At 42.6% G+C, this 18,949-nt stretch overlaps 1 protein-coding gene and 1 pseudogene across 2 annotated transcripts; one reads left to right on the forward strand and one right to left on the reverse strand.

Annotated features, from left to right (window-relative positions):
• Positions 1-13,002: 13,002 nt before the first annotated feature.
• LOC309852353 (large ribosomal subunit protein uL5 pseudogene) lies at positions 13,003-13,674 on the reverse strand (annotated as a pseudogene). Its single transcript has one exon. The product of its transcript is annotated as a large ribosomal subunit protein uL5 pseudogene (transcript).
• Positions 13,675-18,194: 4,520 nt separating this feature from the next.
• PMIS2 (PMIS2 transmembrane protein) lies at positions 18,195-18,949 on the forward strand. Its single transcript, XM_082708743.1, has 2 exons — positions 18,195-18,554; positions 18,731-18,949. The coding sequence occupies exons 1-2, from the start codon at positions 18,294-18,296 to the stop codon at positions 18,857-18,859; spliced, it is 390 nt and encodes a 129-aa protein (XP_082564869.1). The 5' UTR covers positions 18,195-18,293; the 3' UTR covers positions 18,860-18,949.

Genomic DNA, 18,949 nt, shown 5'->3' on the forward strand with positions numbered 1-18,949 from the left:
TCAGGCCTGGAAGTTGCCACGTTGGGGAGTGACGTCATGGGGCGTGGTCTCTATGCTCACTTCCTTTGCCCTTATTTCCTCGTTGCAATTGGCTGTTAAAATAGAAAGGGTGGAGTCCAAAGTGTTCAGTTCGGACCTCTGCTTCTTTCCCTTGAAAGTGAGGCTGACACCTAGGAAAACCTCTTCCGCTGAAAGAATTGGGTGGGGCTTTAGTTATTTGCATTTATCCTCCAGCCTGAACTCCTCTGATTGGTTCAACGTGTAAAATATGTGGGTCTCCCTCACCACCAGGTATATTCGTGATTGAACTTCTGATTGGTTCCATGCATACAGAGGACAGGATTTATTAATTCATTAAACATATTTTAATTAGGAGCCTACTGTGTGTCAGGTCCCGAGCTCAGTCACCAGCGAAGAGTGGTGACCAAAGCAAACAAGGAAAGGCCATGGTTCTTCTGGGGTTAACAATTCATGGGAGAGATGGAAGATAAACAGCCTGATAACTCAGAGAACTTCAGAATAGACCAGTGGCTATGATGGTAATAGAAGGAAGGAGGGAGGCCTGACAGAAGAGGGAGGGACCATTTGAGCTCAGATGTGCAGGATGAGCTAGCCAAGAGCAGATCTGGGGAAATGAGAGTTTCTGGCAGGAGGGCAGCAGGTACAAAGGTCCTGAGGTGGGAGGGAGTTTTGTGGGTTCCAGAAGCAGGAAAAAAAAGCCTGTGGTTGGAGTGGGGGAATCATGAGGGGAGGATGTGAGGGAGAGTAGAAAGTAGACTAGGCAGGGTTTGGACATCTGATTGGGGGTTTGGATTTGATCCTAAGAGCCTCAGGAACGTCCGAGAGGCTGTAAATCTGGGAGAGATGAGATATGATTTAGATTGTGAAGAAGCTCTGGCTGCCTTGAACAGAATGAAAAGTGGGAGGCAGTAGGTTCCTCATTTGCCAGGAGCCTCAAACCCTCACAAAGCAGAAGCTGCATCAAGGGGTGAGCAGAGCAGGTGCCAGGAAGGTGCCCTCACTTCCAACCTTCACAAGAGCATTCTCTGAGATAAGGCATGACTGGCTATGGTCTGTCCAATTTCCAGCTAATCTGGGTCCCTTTCCTGCCCTGCTCAACCGACTTTGGTGTAGATCCAGGAAAAGCAAAGTCCTCTCAACTCTTATCCTGGGGTCTTAAGAGTCACCAGGACAGGGGCGCCTGGGTGGCTCAGTAGGTTAAGCCGCTGCCTTCGGCTCGGGTCATGATCTCAGGGTCCTGGGATCAAGTCCTGCATCGGGCTCTCTGCTCAGAGGGGAGCCTGCTTCTCTCTCTCTCTCTCTGCCCGCCTCTCTGCCTACTTGTGATCTCTCTCTGTCAAATATATAAATAAAATCTTAAAAAATTAAAATTTAAAAAAAAAAGAGTCACCAGGACACACTTCTTCCCCTACCTTATACAAATCTGTATCACCAGTCCTCTGCAGACCTCACAAACCTCAGCTCTACCCTCTCTTCTCTGACTCACTTTACCCCAAACCAAAGTCCCCTGAAACAGTGTCTTGCCTTGCCATTGGAGCCAGGTGCAAAAGGAAAAATATGCACCCTATTATGTACATGTTTTTAACCAGTTAGTTTTTTTCAGAAAATGAAAGTAGCTAAAAATATATTTAAAGAAAAGCAGTTATATTAAAACATACAGTTGGGGCGCCTGGGTGGCTCAGTGGGTTAAAGCCTCTGCCTTCGGCTCAAGTCATGATCCCAGGGTCTTGGGATCGAGCCTCACATCGGGCTCTCTGCTCAGCAGGGAACCTGCTTCCCTTCCTCTCTCTCTGTCTGCCTCTCTGCCTACTTGTGATCTCTGCTGTCAAATAAATAAATAAGATCTTTTTAAAAAAAAAAACAGTTATTTTTAAGTTTACATATTTTACTTATACTCTTATAACTAATTTGTTATAATCTTACTTTCCTAGCTTTAATGAAAGCAAACTCATCAATAATATTTTCAAAATATCTTTATCTTGATTTTAACTGAGAGAATTGCCAAATTGACAATTTCCTTTGAATAAATAAATAATTTTAAAATGACTTCAGCTTACTAAAACATCTTTTTTTTTTTTTAAAGATTTTGCTTATTTATTTGAGAGACAGAGCAGGTGAGAGAGCACAAGCAGGGGGTGCGGCAGAAGGAGAAGCAGGCTTCTCACTGAGCAGGAAGCCCAACGCGGTGCTCGATCCCAGGACCCCAAGATCATGACCTGAGCCAAAGGCAGACTCATAACAGACTGAGCCACCCAGGCATCCCCTGAAACTACTTTTATAAGACATCAGTGTATTGTTAAAAAAAAAAAAAAAAAAACTCTCAAGTTCACTTTCGAATTTGGATAAGATTGTACTAAGCAAAATTTGTGAATGGGGTTTAGAAGATCCAAACCTGACACTGATAAGACAAGTTATTTATATACCATACTGCTGGGATGCCTGGGTGGCTCAGTTGGTTAAGCAGCTACCTTCAGCTCAGGTCATGATCCCAGCATCCTGGGATTGAGTCCCACATTGGGCTCCTTGCTCAGCGGGGAGCCTGCTTCTCCCTCTGCCTCTGCCTGCCATTCTGTCCGCCTGTGCTTGCTCTCTCTCCCTCTCTCTCTGACAAATAAATAAATAAAATCTTTAAAAAAATAAAAAATAAAAAATATAACCGTACTGCTTACAACTATTTCAGATTAAATGTCACACTACTTGAAGCACCAGAATATTTAAGATCCAACTTACCAGAAGATTAATTTTTCTGTGGGTAAAAATTTTAAATCTTAAGACACAGTAGGTTCAGCATCTGCCTTCCACTCAGGTCATGATCCCAGGGTCCTAGGACCAAGCCCTGGATTGGGCTTGCCCCCAGAGGGGAGTCTGCTTGTCCCTCTGCCCCTCCTCCTGCTCATGCACACCCTCTCCCTCTCTAATAAACAATTTTTAAAGAAAAATTAAGATAATTTAATTTTTCATATCTCCACTTCAATGTAAAGCTAGGATGTCTATAATCTACTTAATTTGTATTGATTAATTACATTACAGGTTTTTTTTGACAGAGATCACAAGTAGGCAGAGAGGCAGGCAGAGAGAGAGGGGGGAAGCAGGCTCTCTGCTGAGCAGAGAGCCCGATGCGGGCTCGATCCCAGGACCCTGGGTTCATGACCTGAGCTGAAGGCAGAGGCTTTAACCCACTGAGCCACCCAGGTGCACCGATTAATTACCTTATAAAAGTGATGAGCACTATGATAATCTCTAGTGATTAATACATTTTCAATTTTTTTACATTGCTTTTTTTGTTTATATTCAAATTTGGCACATCTGTTCATATCTCTTGCTGTTCATCTAACGTATTTTTAAAGTAACTTTCATTTATTGTAAGCAAAGGATTCGACCTTCTGTTAAGTGTAGAGCTTTATATACAGACATCTTTTACAAAGTATGGAACTTTACTCACTTTTCTACCTGTTCAATAGATTTTCCTGTACAGATAGATAGCATAAATACTAGTAATCTATTTGCACCAAAATGTTCCTGATTTCAGCATAATATATTTTGTCATCTGATCTCCTATCTTTTAACGAATTTAATTTTTGTGCAGTGCCTTGATTTCTTTTGATCTTGAAAGTCACTGAGTATCCATATGTGTTTTTACACTGAGCCACCCAGGCGCACCTGAAGCAGGATTTTTGCATATTAAATTAAGAGTATGAGCCGGGCAAGATACAAACTTAGCAGAATCACTTTTTGGGGAGATACTGCTTTGTACATCTTGTACATATTTGCTCTGTTATCATACCTTACTTTATACTTAACTGTCATGTCTCCTAGGCCTCCTCTGGTCGGTAAGAGTTTCTCACTTGTTTTTAATGACCTCGGTGTTAAAGTCAGGTATTTAAGCATAACACCCCGCTGAACAGGGAGCCCAGTTCAGGGCTTGATCCCAGGACCCTGAGATGATTACCCTAGCCAAAGGCTGACATCATCATGTCATATAATTACTATGTTGTTTTTGGTGAGAACATTTAAGATCCACTCTTTCAGCAACTTTCAAGTATATGATAGATAATGTAACATAATATAAATATAACATATAATCACTATGTTGTACATGATGTCCCCAGAACTTATTTACCTTCTAACTGGAAATTGCACCCTGTGAAGGCTCAGCTCTTCACTAGCCCTGCTGACAGACGAGGGAGGAGGGGGGTAAATCCAGACGACTAGAGACAGCCTCCACATCCAGAGCCCACTGGTATTATTCAGACAAGTCAGTCTTTAGCCTGCTTGCCCTGCTTTGGCATGCCTTTCCTGCCAAAACCACTAGAAAGGCATTTTCCTCAGGTCAGCCCCTCGCCTCCTCTGTGTCCTGGCTAACCTTGGCACTTCTGTTGCTCTGCACAGCGTGGCGTGCCCCTTCCTCTTAGGAACTATGAGTAAGGATCCATCTTTTCGATGGCAGTCATCTCCTGATCTGTTGGCCTTGCCATGCCTGAATAATAATAAAGCCTACATTTTATTTATTTTTTAAAAGATTTTATTTATTTGACAGAGAGAGAGAGAGAGAATGAGAGAGCACAAGCAGGGGGAGGGGCAGAGCAGAGGGAGGCTGAGCAGAGAGCCCAACATGGGGCTTGATCCCAGGACCCAAGGATCAAGACCTGAGTTGAAGGCAGATGCTTAACCAGTTGAGCTACCCAGGTGCCCCTAAAGCCTATATTTTAAAAGAAGCTGTACCATTTCATTTCTACCAGCAGTGAATAAGAGTTCTAATTTTTCCATATCTTTACCTACACTTGTTATTTTTCTTTTTTTTTTTTTCTTAAAGATTTTATTTATTTATTTGACAGAGAGAAATCACAAGTAGATGGAGAGGCAGGCAGAGAGAGAGGAAGGGAAGCAGGCTCCCTGCTGAGCAGAGAGCCCGATGCGGGACTCGATCCCAAGACCCTGAGATCATGACCTGAGCCGAAGGCAGTGGCTTAACCCACTGAGCCACCCAGGTGCCCCTAAAGCCTACATTTTAAAAGAAGCTGTACCATTTCATTTCTACCAGCAGTGAATAAGAGTTCTAATTTTTCCATATCTTTACCTACACTTGTTATTATTCTTTTTTTTTTTTTTTTTTTTTTTTTTTTTTTTTTTTTTATAAACATATATTTTTATCCCCAGGGGTACAGGTCTGTGAATCACCAGGTTTACACACTTCACAGCACTCACCAAAGCACATACCCTCCGCAATGTCCATAATCCCACCCCCTTCTCCCAAACCCCCTCCCCCCAGCAACCCTCAGTTTGTTTTGTGAGATTAAGAGTCACTTATGGTTTGTCTCCCTCCCAATCCCATCTTGTTTCATTTATTCTTCTCCTACCCACTTAAGCCTCCATGTTGCATCACCACTTCCTCATATCAGGGAGATCATATGATAGTTGTCTTTCTCTGCTTGACTTATTTCGCTAAGCATGATACGCTCTAGTTCCATCCATGTTGTCGCAAATGGCAAGATTTCATTTCTTTTGATGGCTGCATAGTGTTCCATTGTGTATATATACCACATCTTCTTGATCCATTCATCTGTGGATGGACATCTAGGTTCTTTCCATAGTTTGGCTATTGTGGACATTGCTGCTATAAACATTCGGGTGCATGTGCCCCTTTGGATCACTACATTTGTATCTTTAGGGTAAATACCCAATAGTGCAATTGCTGGGTCATAGGGCAGTTCTATTTTCAACATTCTGAGGAACCTCCATGCTGTTTTCCAGAGTGGCTGCACCAGCTTGCATTCCCACCAACAGTGTAGGAGGGTTCCCCTTTCTCCACATCCTCGCCAGCATCTGTCATTTCCTGACTTGTTGATTTTAGCCATTCTGACTGGTGTGAGGTGATATCTCATTGTGGTTTTGATTTGTATTTCCCTGATGCCGAGTGATATGGAGCACTTTTTCATGTGTCTGTTGGCCATCTGGATGTCTTCTTTGCAGAAATATCTGTTCATGTCCTCTGCCCATTTCTTGATTGGATTATTTGTTCTTTGGGTGTTGAGTTTGCTAAGTTCTTTATAGATTCTGGACACTAGTCCTTTATCTGATATGTCGTTTGCAAATATCTTCTCCCATTCTGTCAGTTGTCTTTTGATTTTGTTAACTGTTTCCTTTGCTGTGCAAAAGCTTTTGATCTTGATGAAATCCCAATAGTTCATTTTTTCCCTTGCTTCCCTTGCCTTTTGCGTTGTTCCTAGGAAGATGTTGCTGCGGCAGAGGTCGAAGAGGTTGCTGCCTGTGTTCTCCTCAAGGATTTTGATGGATTCCTTTCGCACATTGAGGTCCTTCATCCATTTTGAGTCTATTTTTGTGTGTGGTGTAAGGAAATGGTCCAATTTCATTTTTCTGCATGTGGCTGTCCAATTTTCCCAGCACCATTTATTGAAGAGGCTGTCTTTTTTCCATTGGACATTCTTTCCTGCTTTGTCGAAGATGAGTTGACCATAGATTTGAGGGTCTATTTCTGGGCTCTCTATTCTGTTCCATTGATCTATGTGTCTGTTTTTGTGCCAGTACCATGCTGTCTTGATGATGACAGCTTTGTAATAGAGCTTGAAGTCCGGAATTGTGATGCCACCAACGTTGGCTTTCTTTTTCAATATCCCTTTGGCTATTCGAGGTCTTTTCTGGTTCCATATAAATTTTAGCATTATTTGTTCCATTTCTTTGAAAAAGATGGATGGTACTTTGATAGGAATTGCATTAAATGTGTAGATTGCTTTAGGTAGCATAGACATTTTCACAATATTTATTCTTCCAATCCAGGAGCATGGAACATTTTTCCATTTCTTTGTGTCTTCCTCAATTTCTTTCATGAGTACTTTATAGTTTTCTGAGTATAGATTCTGTGTCTCTTTGGTTAGGTTTATTCCTAGGTATCTTATGGTTTTGGATGCAATTGTAAATGGGATTGACTCCTTAATATCTCTTTCTTCTGTCTTGCTGTTGGTGTAGAGAAATGCAACTGATTTCTGTGCATTGATTTTATATCCTGACACTTTACTGAATTCCTGTATAAGTTCTAGCAGTTTTGGAGTGGAGTCTTTTGGGTTTTCCACATATAGTATCATATCATCTGCGAAGAGTGATAATTTGACTTCTTCTTTGCCGATTTGGATGCCTTTAATTTCCTTTTGTTGTCTGATTGCTGAGGCTAGGACCTCTAGTACTATGTTGAATAGCAGTGGTGATAATGGACATCCCTGCCGTGTTCCTGACCTTAGTGGAAAAGCTTTCAGTTTTTCTCCATTGAGAATGATATTTGCGGTGGGTTTTTCATAGATGGCTTTGATGATATTGAGGTATGTGCCCTCTATCCCTACACTTTGAAGAGTTTTGATCAGGAAGGGATGCTGTACTTTGTCAAATGCTTTTTCAGCATCTATTGAAAGTATCATATGGTTCTTGTTCTTTCTTTTATTGATGTGTTGTATCACATTGACTGATTTGCGGATGTTGAACCAACCTTGCAGCCCTGGAATAAATCCCACTTGGTCGTGGTGAATAATCTTTTTAATGTACTGTTGAATCCTATTGGCTAGTATTTTGTTGAGTATTTTCGCATCTGTGTTCATCAAGGATATCGGTCTATAGCTCTCTTTTTTGGTGGGATCCTTGTCTGGTTTTGGGATCAAGGTGATGCTGGCCTCATAAAATGAGTTTGGAAGTTTTCCTTCCATTTCTATTTTTTGGAACAGTTTTAGGAGAATAGGAATTAGTTCTTCTTTAAATGTTTGGTAGAATTCCCCCGGGAAGCCATCTGGCCCTGGGCTTTTGTTTGTTTGGAGATTTTTAATGACTGTTTCAATCTCCTTACTGGTTATGGGTCTGTTCAGGCTTTCTATTTCTTCCTGGTTCAGTTGTGGTAGTTTATATGTTTCTAGGAATGCATCCATTTCTTCCAGATTGTCAAATTTATTGCCGTAGAGTTGCTCATAGTATGTTCTTATAATAGTTTGTATTTCTTTGGTGTTAGTTGTGATCTCTCCTCTTTCATTCATGATTTTATTTATTTGGGTCCTTTCTCTTTTCTTTTTGATAAGTCGGGCCAGGGGTTTATCAATTTTATTAATTCTTTCAAAGAACCAGCTCCTACTTTCGTTGATTTTTTCTATTGTTTTTTTGGTTTCTATTTCATTGATTTCTGCTCTGATCTTTATGATTTCTCTTCTCCTGCTGGGCTTAGGGTTTCTTTCTTGTTCTTTCTCTAGCTCCTTTAGGTGTAGGGTTAGGTTGTGTACCTGAGACCTTTCTTGTTTCTTGAGAAAGGCTTGTACCGCTATATATTTTCCTCTCAGGACTGCCTTTATTGTGTCCCACAGATTTTGAACTGTTGTATTTTCATTATCATTTGTTTCCATGATTTTTTTCAATTCTTCTTTAATTTCCCGGTTGACCCATTCATTCTTTAGAAGGATACTGTTTAGTCTCCATGTATTTGGGTTCTTTCCAAACTTCCTTTTGTGGTTGAGTTCTAGCTTTAGAGCATTGTGGTCTGAAAATATGCAGGGAATGATCCCAATCTTTTGATACCGGTTGAGTCCTGATTTAGGACCAAGGATGTGATCTATTCTGGAGAATGTTCCATGTGCACTAGAGAAGAATGTGTATTCTGTTGCTTTGGGATGAAATATTCTGAATATATCTGTGATGTCCATCTGGTCCAGTGTGTCGTTTAAGGCCTTTATTTCCTTGCTGATCTTTTGCTTGGATGACCTGTCCATTTCAGTGAGGGGAGTGTTAAAGTCCCCTACTATTATTGTATTGTTGTTGATGTGTTTCTTTGATTTTGTTATTAATTGGTTTATATAGTTGGCTGCTCCCACGTTGGGGGCATAGATATTTAAAATTGTTAAATCTTCTTGTTGGACAGACCCTTTGAGTATGATATAGTGTCCTTCCTCATCTCTTATTATAGTCTTTGGCTTAAAATCTAATTGATCTGATATAAGGATTGCCACTCCTGCTTTCTTCTGATGTCCATTAGCATGGTAAATTCTTTTCCACCCCCTCACTTTAAATCTGGAGGTGTCTTCGGGCTTAAAATGAGTTTCTTGGAGGCAACATATAGATGGGTTTTGTTTTTTTATCCATTCTGATACCCTGTGTCTTTTGACAGGGGCATTTAGCCCATTCACATTCAGGGTAACTATTGAGAGATATGAATTTAGTGCCATTGTATTGCCTGTAAGGTGACTGTTATTGTATATGGTCTCTGTTCCTTTCTGATCTACCACTTGTAGGCTCTCTCTTTGCTTAGAGGACCCCTTTCAATATTTCCTGTAGAGCTGGTTTGGTATTTGCAAATTCTTTCAGTTGTTGTTTGTCCTGGAAGCTTTTAATCTCTCCTTCTATTTTCAATGATAGCCTAGCTGGATATAGTATTCTGGGCTGCATGTTTTTCTCGTTTAGTGCTCTAAAAATATCATGCCAGCTCTTTCTGGCCTGCCAGGTCTCTGTGGATAAGTCAGCTGCCAATCTAATATTTTTACCATTGTATGTTACAGACTTCTTTTCCCGGGCTGCTTTCAGGATTTTCTCTTTGTCACTGAGACTTGTAAATTTTACTATTAGGTGACGGGGTGTGGGCCTATTCTTATTGATCTTGAGGGGCGTTCTCTGAACCTCCTGAATTTTGATGCTCGTTCCCTTTGCCATATTGGGGAAATTCTCCCCAATAATTCTCTCCAGTATACCTTCTGCTCCCCTCTCTCTTTCTTCTTCTTCTGGAATCCCAATTATTCTAATGTTGTTTCGTCTTATGGTGTCACTTAATTCTCGAATTCTCCCCTCGTGGTCCAGTAGCTGTTTGTCCCTCTTTTGCTCAGCTTCTTTATTCTCTGTCATTTGGTCTTCTATATCACTAATTCTTTCTTCTGCCTCATTTATCCTAGCAGTGAGAGCCTCCATTTTTGATTGCACCTCATTAATAGCTTTTTTGATTTCAACTTGGTTAGATTTTAGTTCTTTTATTTCTCCAGAAAGGGCTTTTATATCTCTCGAGAGGGTTTCTCTAATATCTTCCATGCCTTTTTCGAGCCCGGCTAGAACCTTGAGAATTGTCATTCTGAACTCTAGATCTGACATATTACCGATGTCTGTATTGATTAGGTCCCTAGCCTTTGGTACTGCCTCTTGTTCTTTTTTTTGCGTTGAATTTTTACGTCTTGTCATTTTGGCCAGATAAGAGTAAATGAAGGGGCAAGTAAAATACTAAAAAGGTGGCAACAACCCCAGGAAAATATGCTTTAACTAAATTAGAAGAGATCCAAAATCGTGAGTGGGGAGAAAGGGGATAAAAAGAGGTTCAAAAAGGAAGAAAGAAAAAAAAAGAAAAGAAAAAAAATTTTTTTTAAGAAAGAAAACACCTGAGAAAAATGTAAAAAAGAAAAAATATATATATTAGATAAACTAGTAAAAAATCGTTAAAAAAGAAAAAGGTAACAGTTAAAAAAAAAAAAAATTTTACCCGAAGGCGAGAAGAAAAAGAAAAAAAGAAAAAAAAAATGAAAAAGAAAAAATTAAATTAACTGCAAGACTAAAAAAAAATCACAGGAAAAAAGCCATGAGTTCCGTGCTTGGCTTTCTCCTCCTCTGGAATTCTGCTGCTCTCCTTGGTATTGAAACCGCACTCCTTGGTAGGTGAACTTGGTCTCGGCTGGATTTCTTGTTGATCTTCTGGGGGAGGGGCCTGTTGTAGTGATTCTCAAGTGTCTTTGCCCCAGGCGGAATTACACCGCCCTTACCCGGGGCCGGGGTGAGTAATCCGCTCGGGTTTGCTTTCAGGAGCTTTTGTTCCCTGAGCGCTTTCCGTAGAGTTCCGGAGGACGGGAACACAAATGGCGGCCTCCTGGTCTCCGGCCCGGAGGAGCCGAGAGCCCAGGGCCCCACTCCTCAGTGCGCCCTCAGAGAACAGCGCCCAGTTACTCCCGTCTGCCTGACCTCTGGCCGCGCTCCGAGCTCACCGAGCCTGCGATCGGTTCAAGGTAACACCGAGCTGTGAGCTTACTGTCGGCTCTGTTTCTGTAGCCGGCTTTCCCATTCCAATACCCGCAAGCTCTGCGACACTCAGACACCCCCGATCCTTCTGTGACCCTGCGGGACCTGAGGCCACGCTGACCCCGCGTGGGCTTCGCCCCGGTTTAGCCTCTGGACTGATGTCCCTCAGCGGAACAGACTTTTAAAAGTCCTGATTTTGTGCGCGGTTGCTCCGCCGCTTGCCGGGAGCCGGCCCCTCCCCCCGGGGTCTATCTTCCCGTCGCTTTGGATTCACTTCTCCGCCGGTCCTACCTTTCAGAAAGTGGTTGTTTTTCTGTTTCCAGAATTGCTCTTCTTCTTCTCTTCGGTCTGCCGATGGATTTTCAGGTGTTTGCAATCTTTAGATAAGCTATCTAGCTGATCTCCGGCTAGCTGAAGCAGTCTCAGCTTGCTACTTCTCCGCCATCTTGACTCCTCCCCTATTTTTCTTAAAAGAAAAAAAAAGCATTATTATAGCCATCCTAGTGACTGTGAAGTGATATGCCATTGTGGCTCTGATCTGCAGTTCTCCAATGACTGATGATGTTGCACATCTTTTCATGTGCTTATTGGCCATTTGTATATCTTCTTTGGAGAAATGTCTATTGAAATCCTTTGCTTATTCAAAAACAGGTTTTATGTCTAATTGTTGAATATTTTTTTTAAATAAGGTCTCTGCCCAGTGTGGGACTTGAATTCAGAACCCTGAGATTAAGAATTGCACACTCCACTGACTGAGCCAGCCAGGCACCCCAAATATCTTTTTGTTTGTAAGGTATAGATATTCTACATTTTTTTTAGGTATAAGCATTGGCACTTCGTATACATAGCACAAGTATATTTTCCTATGCTGTGACTTTCCTTTTTTACTCTCTTAATGGTATTTTGGGACGAATAGAAGTTATTCATTTTAATGTAGTCCAATTTGCAAACATTTTCCTCATGTTTAGTTTTGTGTCCTATTTAGGATACCTGTGCTTTGTCTAAAACCATGAAATTGTCTTCTGTGCTATCTTCTAGAAGTTCAACTGCTTCATATTCCACATTCAGATCTGTGAGCATTCTGGAATTTATTTCTGTATACAGTGTGAGATTGGCTCTAGATTAAATTATTTCCAGGGGTGCCTGGGTGGCTCAGTCAGTTAAGTGACTCTTGATCTGACTCTTGATCTAATATGCAGTAGTGCTAAGTCCAATGCCAATCTGATTCTTTTTCATTATAGATGACAGGTTTTTTCCTCTCTGAAAACAGCATTGTCCTTTGTGTTAAGAGACTATAATGGGGCAGGGGGTAGGGGGCGCCTGGGTGGCTCAGTCATTAAGCGTCTGCCTTCAGCTCAGGTCATGATCTCATGATCCTAGGATCAAGTCTGGCATCAGGCTCCCTGCTCAGCAAAGAGCCTGCTTCTCCCTCTGCTTCTGCCCCTCCTCCTGCTTGTGTTCTCTCTCTCTCTCTCTCTCAAATAAACAAAATTTTTTAAAAATTAAAAAAATAAATTATTTCTATATGGATATGCAATTCAACCTGCACCATTTATTGAAAATTATATCCTCTACCTACTAAACTACAGTGCCACTTCTACCATAAATCAAATGACCACATATATTTGGGTCTGTTTCTAGACTCTGTTGCATTAACCAACATGTCTATACTCAACACCAAGACCACAATGTCTTAGTTACTATAAAATTCTAGTAAGACTGGTTATTTGTTACTGTAAGTCTCCCAACTTTGTGTTTCCTCCTCAAGATTGCCTTGCCTCGGGGCGCCTGGGTGGCTCAGGGGGTTAAGCCACTGCCTTCGGCTCAGGTCATGATCTCAGGGTCCTGGGATCGAGTCCCACATCGGGCTCTCTGCTCAGAGGGGAGCCTGCTTCTCTCTCTCTCTCTGCCAGCCTCTCTGCCTACCTGTGATCTCTCTCTGTCAAATAAATAAATAAAATCTTTTTTTTTCTTTTCTTTTTTTTTTTTTTACATTTCACTGAAAAGTTTTTATTGGCCTTTTGGATAGAAACGGGAATTTATTTGCCAGGAAGGATGATCCCATCATACTTCTGCTGGAACCAGCGCATGGCCTCCTCTTTGCTGATTCTGTGTTTGGCCCCAATGCAGCCTGTCCTGCGCTTCTTGTCTGCGATGCTGAAACCTGGCCTACCCAGCACCACATAGAAGTCCAGGCCGTAGATCCCAATGCTTGGGTCATACTTGATACCCAGATCGATGTGCTCCTGGATCCCAAAGCCAAAGTTTCCAGTATCAGAGAAGTTATTTTTTCTTAACTCATACTCTCGAGCCTTTAGACTTTTCTCCAGGATTTCTTCTGCCTTGGCCCCACGGACTGTGCAGTGGACAGCAATCTTTTCATTTCTCCTGATACCAAAGGATCTAACCGTGTATCTAGCTTTGGAGAACACGGGGGTCTGGCCTGTGAGCTGCTCCAACACCTTGGCTGCCCGGGTCAGTCTGTCTCCACTCTCCCCCAAGCAGATGTTGAGGCAGAGCTTGCGGATGCGAAGTTCCCGCATGGGGTTCTCCTTTTCACCTTGATCCTGCGCCATGGTGGAGAACAGGAAAAGAAAGTGAAGCTTCCGGCCCAGGACCTTATGGGTCGGGCAATAAATAAAATCTTAAAAAAAAAAAAAAAAAAAAAAAAGATTGCCTTGCCTCTTCTTAGGACTCTGGATTTCCATATATATTTTAGAATTAGTATAACAATGTCCACCAAAAAAAAAAAAATGGTTATATACATCAGTTGGGAGAGTTGATATCTTTATTGTACAGTTTCTAATCCATGAACATGGTCTAATCCTTCCTTATATTTGGGTCTTCTCTAATATTTTTCACTGATGTTATATAGTTTTATGTGCAGAGGTCCTAAGGGGGAAGAAATCATAAGAACCTCCAATTTGTGTGCCAAGTCAGGCAGAAGTTTTGGGCAAAACTACTACTACTTGCAATTGGTGTGCAAAGAGCAGCAGTCTTCAGGGACTGAGCCTTTAACCTGTGAGATCTGATACTATGTCCAGGTAGACAGTGACCAAATTAAATCACAGGACATCCAGCTAGCACCACCGAACTGCTTGCTGTCAGAAAGATCCCTACACATTTGGTGAACATAAGCGTCAGAAGTGGAGTATTCTGTATGAGTAGTAAAGGAGGCAAACAGAAAGAAATACTGGGATTTTCCTTACACAGATGTTAATTTGGTTTTTTCACTCTCATTTTCTCATGCGTATAGTTTTGCAAGAGCTACATGCTGTGTGATACACAGCAACAGACTGAATGCAGAAGCAGGTGTGAGAATCTAGTTATCTTCAATTCCGCGAGACATTAAAGAAATTTGCAAAAATGTAAAACAATGCCACTCTGCTCTCAAATGTTTTGGAACATAGAGTTATTTTCATGACAACACTGTTACTTGTATTAGCATGCAAATATTTTTTACTGTTATTTTAAAATTAATAAAGTTAATTTTTCCAGCTTTAACCCCGAAATAGAAAATGCCAGTAGATACAACTCACATAAGCGAAAGCTTTTTGAGGGTCCTCAAAAAACTTAAGAGTGAAAGAGGTCTTGAAACCAAAGAGTTTGAGAACTGATGTTTCAGGGTCGTCATCAGCACTTGGTGGCATCCCGCTTCCAGGCTCCCTTGCCTGCCATCAGTGCCACACACTGGAGGTCGGAGGAACTGCAGGGAATCACCTGCTCGTGGCCTTAATACCTACTGACTGGGACGTACCTTATCTTCAGAGATCTGGGCATCAGCCACCCAGCTCCCCCTTCTCTAAGTCCTGTAACACCACCTCTTCGTTGTGTCCTCCCAGCTCTAGGAGTAGGAGGAATGGAGTTACCTTAGTCTTTTTCTTTTGCTCTTACAGGATTCTAATCCCTGTGTGGCCAACCTCTGTTTCAAATCCCCTCTTTTGCAAATACCTATGGTGTCTGTTGGCTTGACTGAATTCTTTATTTTTTTTATTTTTTTATTAACATGTAATGTATTATTAGCCCCAGGAGTACATGTCTGTGAATTGTCAGGTTTACACACTTCCCAGCACTCACCATAGCACATACCCTCCCCAATGTCCATAACCCAACCACCCTCTCCCTACCCCCCTCCCTCTGGCAACCCTTAGTTTGTTTTGTGAAATTAAGCATCTCTTATGGTTTGTCTCCCTCCCCATCCCAGTTGTTTCATTTATTCTTTTCCTACCCCCCAAAAAAGTAAAAGAATGAAATAGAAAAAGAACAAGAAACAATAGATACACAGTAAAGAGGTAATATTCATCAAATCTGTCCACTGTCTTTAGTCGTCATAACTTTCCCAGGTTAATCCCAGCTGCTGTCTACACTCTGAAGCCTGGGCACTGTCATCACTGCTCAAGATCTAACCTCCAGAATATACAACCCATCCCCACTCTTGTATCTATTTCTGCCCAGAAATGAGCACTAGAAGTGGAAGATGTCCTAGTTCTTATCTTGATGGAGATCCTGAATAGTACTCTCAATTCATTCTACAAAGCCACTCATTCTTTCCACCGTCATCCCCTAATAGATCAAGAAAGCCAACTGGGAAGCAAACTGTTACACAGCAAGGACATATTCAGGTCAAATGCTTTTCCCGAGTTTACCTGCTATTACGTGCACATAAATACACCTTCTATTTTCAATATCTTGTTAGCTAACCTTCCAGCCAAGGGACACACCAGCTAAAGATCACAGTAGTCAAGAGATTCAGCTCATGAGGGATTCCTGAGCTCAGAAATACCATATCAAGTTACCATATCAAAGCCACCTCAGACAAAAGATTCACTAGTCAAGAACACCTCATCCCCAATCCAATGTTCCCACCATCCTTGGGACCTGCCAGAAACCAATCTGCATTCTTCATCCCACCCAACTTTGAGTTCTGTCTCCCCTCACCTCTTATTTTTTGCCTTGGAATATCCAGCTTGCCCCTTTTAAAATGCTCTGAGCTAATTACTTATTCTGTCAAGCAGATCACCATGCACTAGTTACCAATAAAAGGAGAGGGCTCAAAATACATGGAGGGTAGCAAAGATCATCACAATGTCAGAAATACAAGTCCAAACACTTCTGCCCACTGAATCTTGGTCTCAGAGTTTCCAAGGAAGACACAATACAGTCCAGCACTGGAGGAGACACTTCTGCTCACGTGAAGAAGAGACAGCACAGGACCAGCTCCAACAGTGGGTGTCTGGGCAGCATGTGCAATTGGCCTTTATGAAATCCTCTTGGGCCACAGCAGAAGAACCCTGATCCCTCCTTCATGGAGTCTGAAATACTAAAAGCTGGGGTCAGGCCTGAGGACACAGGCACTTAAGCAGAACAAAGGAATACACGATGATCCTGAAATAGGGAGAGATATTCCCACATGAGGTGAGGAACCCTGCAGGCTGTGTGGGCTTTTTAGCTCTTGGTCAGACAATGTTCCACGCCCAAGGCCTATTCTTCTGTGGCAGGCATAGGTTGAAAGACTCTGCACATGAAGACATTCCCTGAAGACTTCCCTGGCCCCTGGAGTGTGTGTCCCTTGGGCTGTTCTTCGTGCTTCTAAGTCCACGCCTGGGCTTCAATATGATTGTGTCTTTGACAAATCACCCTGGAATCTGTATTTGTGGACTTCACTGTGTCATCTCCTACCCACTTACAAGTCTCTACAGATTGGCTTCTCACACCCTCCACTCCCTTGAAACAGCCAGCGAAGGGAAATATCAGCTAAAACCCAGTGGCATTAGCATCCATTGATAGTTCTTCCCTGAATCAGTAATGACTAAGGTGTTTGAAATGGCTGCCAGTTTTCTTTTTCTTTCTTTTTTTTTAAGATTTATTTATCCATTTGACAGAGATCACAAGTAGGCAGAAAAGCAGGCAGAGAGAGAGGGAAGCAGGCTCCCTGCTAAGCAGAGAGCCTGATGTGGGGCTTAATCCCAGGACCCTGGGATCATGACCTGAGCTGAAAGCAGAGGCTTTAACCCACTGAGCCACCCAGGCACCCCCAGATGTTAGTTTTCTAATGATGGATAACAAATGCCCTCAAATTTATTTATTAACTCACAGTTCTCTAAGTCAGAATGTCTGTGTTCTCTAGAACATTCAGAATCTCACAAGGCTAAAATCCAGGTAGGTGTTGGCCAGTCTCAGGAGCTAGGATCCTCTTCCAAACAAATATGGTTATGACAGAATTCAGATCCTTGCTCTTACAGATATAAAATAGGTCCTGTTTCCTTGCTGGGTATCAGTTGGGAGCCACTTCAGCTAGGGGCTGCCTGCATTCCTTGCCATGTGGCTTCCTCCATCTTCAAGCTAGGAATGGAGAATCTCCCTTGACTGCACTCCATCACAGGCCTTGAGTCATTTTTGCCTGTAAGACCCAGTCCCACTGAAGAACTCACTGGATTATGGTTGTCCCATGGAGGATACTTTCACTGTCTTAAAGTTAACTGATGGGAACTTAACTCCAAGAACCAAACCCCTCCACAGCAGCACATAGATTAGTACTTGAATGAATAACAGGGAACATGTGTGTGTACACCAGGGAGCAGGACTCTTGGGGCCATCTTAGAATTCTGCCTACCACCATGTTGAATTCCCATTTCCATCATTCCATCCACACTTACTAGATGGCATTCTACTTAAAAAAAAAAAAAAAAAAAAAAAAAAAACACGTTCTCTTTTTCACCTCCTTTCTCTTTCAGTCAGTATGAACTAAAGAATTCTTTTCTAATTCAATATTTTGTAATCTATTATTGACACTATTCCTTTTCCTCCCCTTCTGATTGTGAAATCTCCTAGTTTTCTTACGGGCCTTGTCTACTTCCTCTCTCCCCCATTCTATGAGAGGCAACTGGGGTACTGCCCTCCTGTGAGGCCCACAGATAGGGTTCCCCAGCAAGGAGGAGCCAGGATCAGTTCTCACGATGGCTCCCAACCAATCCCTATCAGGGCGGGTGGAGTCAATCTCCTGATAGAGGATAGAACCAGCTCTAAGCAAGTCCTGGAGAATGAGAGAATAGTGAGACCACGCCCCGTTACGCAGACAGCCAATCAGAACTTGAGGTGCTGGTTTCTCCATTGTGAAGAAGTGGCCTTTAACCACTGGAGTCTTGGGATGCTGGAGTCTTGGGTTAGAACGAGGGGAGGTAGAGTGGGTTTGGCTCTCTGTTTTCAAGACACTCGGGATCTGTCTTTGTCTGGGTGGAAAGATCATGCCCCCAAAACAAGCCCCAGCCGATGCAGGGGCCCCACCGGCTGCAGGGGCCCCACCAGCTGCAGGGGCCCCACCAGCTGCAGGGGCCCCACCAGCTGCAGGGGCCAAACCGGCTACGGAGACCCCTGAGAAGCCGCCAAAGGAACCACAGACTCCTGAAGAAATGGCATTTTATGCCCCGAATTACCTATGTTTGACCATCCTGGCTGTACTTCTTTTCCCTCCCCTGGGATTAATAGCTGTATTCTTCACTTACAAGGTAAAACAATACCTGTGCCATGGCCCATCCTGCCCTCTTGCAAGCCCCTTGCACCTGCTTCCATCCTGGGACCCGGGTAGGGGTTTCCCCTCAGTGCCCATTGGTCTCCAGCCCTTCCCCAAGGGTGTCACAAGGCTGGACTCAGGAAGCCACATCTAAAGCTCCTATCCCTACAGACCTGGCAGGCCAACAAGAACAGCCAGTGGGAAGACGCTTACATCAACTCAGGCCGAACTGGTTGGTTGGATGTATTCGCCATACTCATCGGTTTAGGCATCATTTATATCTATGCCCTATTTATGTGAAGGTCAGGCCAGTAGTCCATAGGTCCACCCCAAATAAGACCCACCCACCAAGACACCAGCCAAATCAGCCGCCATGCAAGAAATCAACAG

Source organism: Mustela nivalis, assembly GCF_964662115.1.
Source record: "Mustela nivalis genome assembly, chromosome: 18".
Lineage (NCBI taxonomy): Eukaryota > Metazoa > Chordata > Mammalia > Carnivora > Mustelidae > Mustela > Mustela nivalis.